The following is a 9947-nucleotide window of genomic DNA, read 5'->3' on the forward strand; positions in this document are numbered from 1 at the left end:
GCGGACTCTCAAGCACTGCGCCACCAGGGAAGCCCACATGACTCTTTTTGAATTATGGTTTTCTCAGGGTATATGCCCAGTAGTGGGATTGCTGGGCCATATGGTATTTTTTTTAGTTTTTTAAGGAACCTCCATACAGTTCTCCATAGTGGCCGTATCAATTTACATTCCCACCAACAGTGCAAGAGGGTTCCCTTTTCTCCACACCCTCTCCAGCATTTATTGTTTGCAGATTTTTTGATAATGGCCATTCTGACTGGTGTGAGGTGATACCTCGTTGTAGTATTGATTTGCATTTCTGTAATGATTAGTGATGTTGAGCATCCTTTCATGTGTTTGTTGGCCATCTGTGTATCTTCTTTGGAGAAATGTCTATTTAGGTCTTCTGCCCAGTTTTGGATTGGGTTGTTTGTTTTTTGTTAACAACTTTACAATTCTTCTTTCTTCTTCTCCTTTACCTCCCACATCTGACTTATGTCGATTTTCCTTTTTTGTTTTTTTACTGTAATTTTTTGCCTTCTTTTCAGTTGTCATTTGCCTGGATTACTGCAGTGATCTCTTAATGTATCTTCTTTCCCATCTCCTTTCCTGCCGCAATTCACCCTTCATACTGCTATATTATTTTTTTTAATGTAAGTAAGTCTGAGTGGTTTGCTACTGCTTGTGTTTTCAGCTCCAAACTCCTCAGCATGACATTCAAGGAAGCCTTTACAATACTTCTTAACCATCTTTTCCAGCCCCCTTTCCTAGAGCTCACCTGAATAATCATCAGCCTTCGGTTATTCTCTTTCTTCATTCCTCTGTACTCATTATGTACTCTGCCTAGAAAGCTCTTACTTTTCTATGACATTCCTATTTATCCTTCCAGTCCCAGTTTAAACACCACCTGGTAGGAAGAGCATTCTTAGACACTACAAGTAATTTTAAAGGAACTGTTCCATCCAATCTGCAACTGACTTGATTTAGATTTTTCATTAAAATATGTAGCTTCACGATACTGTAATCAGGTCTATAGAAGTAAGAAACAGTGGAGGATTCTTCTGAAATATGGAACAAGAGTGAATCTTCCCTGATATGATGTTTAGATTTTCCTTTCTTGGGATTCATACTTTAAATTTTTACATTCAGAAGAAATGTATTAAGTCCTACTTGCTGGACCCTGGGTTAGATCCATAGGATACCAAATGAAGACATTTGTTCTTGCATTACTATCTTTTGATCCTAAAGGAGAGATCAGTAAAGTAAAACAGTAGTTACAAGATTTGATAGTAAATGCAGTGACAGCACTTGAGGAGGGAGCAGTGGGAGCAAGGAGGGATGAATACAGTTGAGTAGTAGCAACGAAGGGGACAGGATTGAACATCTCAGCCATGCTTTCAGGAAGAGCCAAAGTTAGTGAACTGTAGCTGCCATTTATTGAACATTTGCTGTGTATGTGAAAGGCACTGAAATAAGAACTCCATGTTCTTTATCTGATTAAATCTTAACAAAATCTCTATGAGGTGTACACTATCAATATTCACATTTTATAGATGAGGAAACTGAGATACAGAAATTAAGTAACTTGCCTAAGGTTATACACTTAGAAAGTGCTAAGTCACCATCCAAGGTCTGACTCCAAAGTTTGTGCTCTTACCTGAACACCCAGTGAAAGGTACAGGCCTCCTTAGGCTGGGGAACAGCTTGTGTGTGGGGGGAAAGGCATGGAGAAGAGAGTGCATTTGCATATCCATGGAATTGCAGGGTCATTATGATTGGAGCTTAGTTTGGAAATGAAGGAGTACAGGAAGTGGAGCTGGACAGGATCTTGAAGGACCTAGTTTGTATTCCATGCTAATACCCTTAGAATTTAGCCTGAAAGTCGGGGGCCGGCGGGTGCCGTTAAAGTATATTAGGCAAAAGAGTGTATATTTGCATTTGGAACAGTTATTTCGGGAACTGTGGAAAATACATGGCTGGGATGGGGAAACATTGAGGCTGAAGGCAGGGAGCTAGTTAGGAGGGTATGGCAATAGTTCAAGGCAGAAATGATGAATGTCTAATTAATTCATACAACAGACATTGGATTTAGGAACTGTTAAATAGGCTGAGCTGAACAAGAACACTCCATGGCTAAGGAGAGGGCAGAATCCAGCGTGATTCGTAGGTCCAGGTCTGGTTGACTGGTAGATAATAGAAAATACTTTAGGGAAGTGAGGATTTGGAATGAAGGTAGCCAGAGGGTAAGTAGATTTTTGGACATGTTGACTCTGAAGTAACTGTAGTGCATCCAAGTGGAAACACATAGCAGCCAGTTGGCTTTCCAAGGTCTACAGTTAAGGAGAAAGGTGAGGCCTAGTTAAATAAAATGAGTGGGTAGTTAAAACCTGGAGTGAGGGAGAATACTGGGGTGGGGAGGGGTGGGGGGCAGCGTTGGACAGGAAGTCCTTAGGAACCTAATATTTATTGTGAGTCAAGGAATAGATTTCAATAAAGAAAAACTGCTGCAACGAGGTGGTGACGGCTCTAGGAGGAAATCCAGAGACATAGAAGCCAAGAGACAAGAGCAAGAAAGGAGCTGCCCACTGGCTCAAGAACTGTAGAGAAGTCAAGATAGAGAGTGAACCATGTGCATTCCGTTTTCACAGGGGATGATTGGTGATTTTGGCAAGAGCTGTTGTAGTGAAAAAGGCCAAGGTGGAGGCCAGGTGGCAGAGATTTAAGAAGTGAGTAAGAGGTGAAGAAATGCATGTAGATTATCTTTCTAGGATGCTAGGAAACAGAGACAAGTACAAGGGATTTTTTTTTCAGTTGACTAATATTCAAGCATTTTAAAAAGTTTTTTTAAACCTACTGTAAATGAACTTGAGGGATGTCGGAGGATGATAGTCAACGAGGGAAAGTTCTCGAGGAGATTGATGAGCGTGGGGCAGAAATGTAAACTAGCTCTCAGGTGACAGGGTTCATTTCTGAAGAGGAGGAAGTGAGGGGAAGAGAGGTGTGGATAGTTGGGGTAGCAGGAAAATTTATAGGTGGAAGTATTGGAAGCTTCTGGTTTCTTATCTGGGGGACTCAACTTGAAATAGGAAGAGAGGGCTCCTTCAGAGAGTATAAGATAACCTCTTGCAAAAGGAGAGTGATTTCAGAGTTGTTACAAAGGAGAGAATTTTTATGTGGAACATGTGAAATGATAAAAGATTGAAGGCCTAAATGGTCAGGGTCTATGGCAATCTTCTGTTGTTCCCTTAGTAGCAGCAAACATTTTCTTTTTTTAAAAAAATAAATGTATTTATTTTATTTTATTTTTGGCTGCGTTGGGTCTTCGCTGCTGTGCGTGGGCTTTCTCTAGTTCTGGTGAGCGGGGGCTACTTTTTGTTGCAATGAGCGGGCTTCTCATTATGGTGGCTTCTCTTGTTGCAGAGCACGGGCTCTAGGCACATGGGCTTCAGTAGTTGTGGTACACGGCTCAGTAGTTGTGGCTCAAGGGCCCTAGAGCGCAGGCTCTGTAGTTGTGGCGCATGGGCTTAGTTGCTCCGCGGCATGTGGGATCCTCCCCAACCAGGGCTCAAACCCGTGTCCCCTGCATTGGCAGGCAGATTGTTAACCACTGTGCCGCCAGGGAAGACCCAACAAATATTTTCCTTGAAATCCGTAAGACTGATTACTTCCCTGCCCATCCATAGCACTTCATACAGGAAGGACAGCCCTTATGACCTTGGGTTATAAAAAGTATGTATCAGTCCCCCAAGTGAGAATTCTAAGCTTCCTAAAGATAATTCCTACATTTTTTTCCATTAATGTATCCCCACATCCTGTCACAGTGTTTCAGATCAGGTAATTCTCAATAAACATTTGCTGCATGTTAGCATTTCTGACCTAGACCTGTGTACTGTGAGTATCATGTATTAAGCCTTTTCTGAAAGTGTATAGCAGCTGTTTTGAGGACTGTGGTATGAGATGGTTTGAGTTGGTGGTCTGTATTCACAGAGGTTGTAAGGTCCAATATTTTTGGCATTTGATATAAGTTAATTTTCTCATTTCATTTGTTAATTTATCTGTAACTCTAGCATGGCTGATGGTTATACTTATCAATTTCTATCTGATTTAGACTGCTGTAGGCATTTCTTGATTATTCAGAACTTACTTATGATAATTATCTATATGATCCTTTATTTGCTCTATTTTAGATCATTTCTTCACTTTGCTGTTTCATCAGAAGGCAGTAGGCAAAATAGAGAAAAACCAAATCAGATAATTTTACTGCTTAATAGCTTTTTAACAAATGTTTATAGAGGATGAAGTTGTAGTTAACAGCTGATGGAGCAACATTTTTGGACTATATTTATTAACTATTAGTGCAAGGATTATTCAAATTATAGTTTATCCAGGTCAATTTCACTTTGAAGTTTATTGACAGCATTTATTCTACTTAAATTGCTTCAGCTATAAAAATGTTTGCATTAATATTACAACAAATAACAGTGTAATCAGTGCTTTCTGTATTCTTTAGAAAATTCATTTTCTAAACATAAGTTATGAAATCGTGGAGTGCTTGCTGACTGCTTCTTACTTAGAAGCGGTCTTACCACTTCTAAAAAATATCACTGGGATAACTTAGCTCTTCACTTGTATCTCTTTAATTAAAGGATAGTTTTTAGAAGGTAAAATCTTGACTCAAACAAATATAAAATGAACATGTGTCAAAGTTTTTATTTCACATTAATAAGCAAACCAGCAAGACGGTACAACCATCTTGGTTTTAAAAGAGAATTGGAAGAATAGACACATGTACATATGGGAAATCAGGAATGGTGAAATGAATTTCTGAGCAAATGCAAAATTGGTCAGTGTCCTCAGCGCAATAAAATAAAATTAAAAAAAAAAAATTTTTGGCCACGCTGCAAGGCGTGCAGGATCTTAGTTCTCCAACCAGGGATCAAACCTGTGCCCCCTGAAGTGGAAGCACTGAGTCTTAAGCACTAGACCTCCAGGGAAGCCCCTAAAATGTAATTGTTTAAATTCCTCTCTTCCACCAGGTGGAAATCAATGGCAGAACAAAGTTTATTTGTATCTCTATGGATCTGAATCATTCGCATTACCATCAGTTTTCTACAACTTGCAAAATTGTAAAAGCAGCCCAGTCTTAGCAAAAGGCACAGGCCCCTATAGAATCAGATATTCCAAAAGCATCTGTCAGACAGTGCCCAGCACTCCTCTGAAAGGACTCCCAGTAATCTTTTTGTCCATTTCAAAATCGTTGACCATATTTTCTGACACTTTCCTTCCCTTCTAATTCCAACATCATAGCCACTCCTCTCCTTGTACACTGTAGTTTCCCACTAATGCTTATTTCTCAGGGGAAATAATTTACAACTCCAAGGTTTTGAAGAATGCAGTTGGAAGTCCAGGTTTTGCCTGGGGCTTCCTGATATTTGGGTGGCTAGAAATATAAAGAACTAGGGAGAGGTGAGCTATGGATGCCCACAGGATTGATTCAGACTGCAGGATTCCCAGAAATGTAACAATTTAGACCTGCCAGTCAGAGAAGGTCTGGAACATTACATTAAAATGCTGTATAGTGCTTAGTTTTTATAGTATCATCCTACATATTTATAGCACAGTATTGTTTAGAGAGCACTTGCCAATATATTTTCTCCTGTGTTGCTGACCACAGTTCTGTGAAGCAGCCCAGTGTTCGTTCTTTTTTGTTTGTTTGTTTGTTTTTGCGGTACGCGGGCCTCTCACCGTTGTGGCCTCTCCCGTTGCGGAGCACAGGCTCCGGACTCGCAGGCTCCGGACGCGCAAGCTCAGCGGCCATGGCTCACGGGCCCAGTCGCTCCGCGGCATGTGGGATCCTCCCGGACCAGGGCACGAACCCGCGTTCCCTGCATCGGCAGGCGGACTCTCAACTACTGCGCCACCAGGGAAGCCCTTTTTCATCCTCTTACTTACAGAGAGTAAACCAAGGCATAGAGAAGTTAAGTGAATTGCTTAAGGTCGCATACTGAAAATTGACAGAGATGGGATTTGTTCTCAGGCTTCTTGAACATTGTTCAGTTCATATTCCACTCTGCATCCTAGCATTCAATTCAGTGGGCATTTATTGAATAGTAATTATGTTCCTAGAGTAATACCATCCTATGCCCCGATGAAGGAAAAAATCTTAAAGGTGAATGATTAAACTTGAGGTTTTATTTATATTTGTTAGTGCTTTTTTTGAGAGAAACACCAAGGAACTACTTAGATGAAAGAGTTGTTAAATGGCTGAAGAATATGGAAGACAACTACAATTTCTCCACATTTTTGCACATTCTAGATGAAAGATGATGCATTTCTCAATCCCTCTTTTATAAGGCAACAACCAGTAGTTTATCCTATTGAAAAGAGTTGATGAAATATATGCTACTTATTAGCAGTATCTGCTCTTGGTTTCAACTTGCATCTTAGCTTTATTTTGGGTGGTTTTTGGTTTCTAGAAGGAAGGAACCTGTAATATACATTTGGAAGCTGTTCCTTAGTTTCAGTGAAATGTGGGAGTGGGAAAATACCATTCAATTGTGTATAATCTTTTATAATACTCGCATGCAAAATGTCTGTTGCTGTCTGTATTTTGCAATGGGAAAATAGCCATAGAGAATGTTTTTTTCCCCTTAGCATTCTAAGACTTTCCATCCTAGTGGAAAGATGTGATGTGATTCATGTGATTTACTTTTTATATTTAAGTACAGTAGAGCCTGACACCGTTTTCGGAAATGCAACATAGGGATAGAGATAAACTTCATATCAGTTTAGCAAGTTCTATTTGGAGGAGTGTATAGAAGTTAAGACTGAATATAATATTTGGTTTTATTTTCTGTTTAAAATTTTCTCATAGTAAGGATAGTATTTTTCTACATATATCAGAAGACAGTAATGATTACTTCAAAGCTTCCAAAGCCAGATACCACACCTGCATGTTCTAACACAGTTGCTGAATTTATTCCCAAGATGTGTGAGAATGTATGTTTTGTTTTACTGGGAATGAACAAGCAAGAAGTGTACAGTATTGTCTATCAGCTGTGCATGTTAATATTAAAATAATTTGTTTCTTTTTTTAACCTTGCCCATCTTCTCTTCTCTATAGCTGCTTGCTTGCTTAAGTGAACAATAGAAGTATTTCTCTTTATCTTAAGGATTTGTAACATACGTAAAATCTCATAGTATAGAATTCTGTAATGAAATGAAACAATTTTATTTCTCTTTTCCAGGTTCAGCTCAGCTAATATTTAATACAACCAAATCTGTAGAATACACCGTTTGCAATCAAACTGTTGTCATCCCATGTTTTGTTAATAACATGGAGGCGAAGAGCATTGCTGAATTGTATGTCAGGTGGAAATTTAAAGGAAAAGACATTTTCATCTTTGATGGAGTTCAGCAAAGGTCCAATTCCAGCAATAACTTTACTAGTGCAAAAATCTCACCATCAGAATTACTAAATGGCATTGCCTCTTTGACGATGGATAAACGTGATGCTGTCTTAGGAAACTACACTTGTGAAGTAACAGAATTAAGCAGAGAAGGCGAAACCATCGTAGAACTAAAATATCGTGTTGGTAAGACTTCTATAAAGTTTCCCTTTTATTTCTCCTGAAGCAACATGATCCTGTTAGAAAGGGGGGGTAAAATGGGGCCACCAACTCGTTTGAATCAAAAAGCAGACTATTAATAATAAATGTTGATGGAATGTTTAGCAGCTTTAAGATCATGAGTTTTATCTTATATGCTCTTCTGCTTTTCACAGTAAATCTCCTTTGTTGTTTGTTAATTTGTACATTGTGTGGTTCTCAGACTTTTTGTCTGAGGACTGTTATATTGCGGCGAGCAGTCCGGGGGTCATCTACTCTGCATTTCCGTTTGCTGCCATCAAAAGTACTTTCTTTCATGTGATTCAAGGCTTTTTCCAATTATTTTGCCTTTTTTTTTAACCTTACACTTTGATCAGCGGTTGACAAATCCCAGCCATGCTTTCCTCTGGAAAGAACAGATTAGGAGGAGAATCAGAATATTAAAAATCAGGTTATCATAGATGATTCCTTGAGGTTTCCTGTGCTTAGCCTTGCTTTGTTATTTTTTCCCTTGGCTAAGATGTGGGGGAGCTAGGGATCCAATTTAATTTATTTATTTTTAATTATTTAAATTATAGCACCATTATTCTGCCCTTTCTTCACAAACTTGAGTTGGTGAGTTGCATATAGCAGTAGTTACCTAAAGTAAATTTAAAGTCTCCTTTCTTTCTATTCTCTGCTGTGCCAGCTGAGTTCTTCAGCCACACAGAAGTACATTTCAACCTCCTATTTTGAAAGCTGTATTTAGAATCACTAGACATATTACCGATCTCAGGATTAGATCATACTTTAAGAACCTCTGCTTTCAGTGGGATCAGATCAATTCAATTGGATCCGCTGTTTGCCTCTGTTCTTCTCGCATTTACTGTTACTAAATATCTGTTACCACATTGGGAATGGGGTGCTTAGGTTGATAGAATATGTTGACATTGCTTAGGATTAGGAATCAACAGATCTGAGTTATATCCCCTATTCTGCAACTTAACTGTTCACCTTCATGGTATGGAGAAGTTACTTTGCCAAGTCAAGTTACCTCATCTCTAAAATGGGGATGAAAATAGATACTTGATTTTATGTATTCTACAGTCTAATGAGCACCAAATGAGATCCCTTGTGTACAAGTGCTTTATGAACCAAAGTGCTTTGCAGATGTAAATTGTTTTTTTGGGGTGTTTGTTTTATGAAGGAAAGTATCGGGTTGCTAAAGTTGGCCTGGGGTGTTGTGAGAGGGAGGGCAGGAGATGGCTTAGAGTAGGCTAGCAGAATCTGGAAAGCTTTTCTGCTCAGAAATCTCTCTTACACTGTAACTTTTATTAATTTGATATTAATTGGGGCTGAAGAGCTTTTTTTCTTTATTTTAGAGTATACCTTTCATCAGGAGTCTAATCTGGAATTGGATAACCTAATATCTAGTTGAAATTTCTGAAGGAATGTACAGCTTCATTGGAATGAAAAAACAAGGCATAGGGACCAGTAATTTTTTAGTGTAGTGTAGGTCACTGAGCGGTAAACTCAAGATATGAGACTTGAAAGGCCAGAAGATGGAATGAAGATGGATGAGAAAGTAATGCCAACATCTGAGATGAAGAGAAAGTTTATAATTTTGTGTGTGATTGTTTCATCTTTCTTTGTTTTCAAAGTACCCTATAAAAATATGAACTGTGTTTACTCTGGGACCATTCAAATGAGGAGGTACTGTTTCACTGTAGAGAACGTAGAAAATTCTACCAGAGGTCTCAGACATTTGGCTTTGCATTCATTTTTATTTTTTGAAATACTTATAGGTTCACAGGAAGTTGCAAAGATAGAACAGAGCGGTGCTAGGGATGCTGGGTACTCTTCACTCAGTTACCCCAATGGTTGGTTACCTCTTATATAATGATACTAAAATATCAAAACCTGGGGCTTCCCTGGTGGCGCAGTGGTTAAGAGTCCGCCTGCTGATGCAGGGGACACGGGTTCATGCCCCGGTCCAGGAAGATTCCACATACTGCGGAGTGGCTAGGCCCATGAGCCATGGCTGCTGAGCCTGTGCGTCCGGAGCCTGTGCTCCACAACCGGAGAGGCCACAACAGTGAGAGGCCCGCGTAATGCAAAAAAAAAAAAAAAAAAAATCAAAACTTGGAAGTTGACAATGGTACAATGTATGTATATTCTTTGTCATTTTATGATATGTATATTTATGTAACTACCACCATAATCAGCATATAAAACTATTTCATTTGCACAAAGCTCTCCCTCATGCTAACCTGGCAAGAACTAATTTGTTCTCCATGTCTATACTTTGGTCATTTCAACAGTGTAATGTAAATGGAATCATATAGTATGTAATCTTTTTTTTTTTTTTTTTTTTTTTTTTTT

The 9947-nt window shown here is 39.0% G+C and overlaps 1 protein-coding gene across 1 annotated transcript in view; it reads left to right on the forward strand.

Moving 5' to 3' along the window:
* Window positions 1-9947, forward strand: part of CD47 (CD47 molecule) — a 56542-nt gene that overhangs the window by 5704 nt on the left and 40891 nt on the right. Inside the window, exon 2 of the mRNA XM_007450538.1 lies at window positions 7227-7574. Within this exon, the coding sequence (XP_007450600.1) occupies window positions 7227-7574 (348 nt within the window). The remainder of the gene's footprint in view (window positions 1-7226; window positions 7575-9947) is intronic.

This window comes from Lipotes vexillifer, unplaced genomic scaffold (assembly GCF_000442215.2).
Source record: "Lipotes vexillifer unplaced genomic scaffold, Lipotes_vexillifer_v1.1 scaffold946, whole genome shotgun sequence".
NCBI classification, from domain to species: domain Eukaryota; kingdom Metazoa; phylum Chordata; class Mammalia; order Artiodactyla; family Lipotidae; genus Lipotes; species Lipotes vexillifer.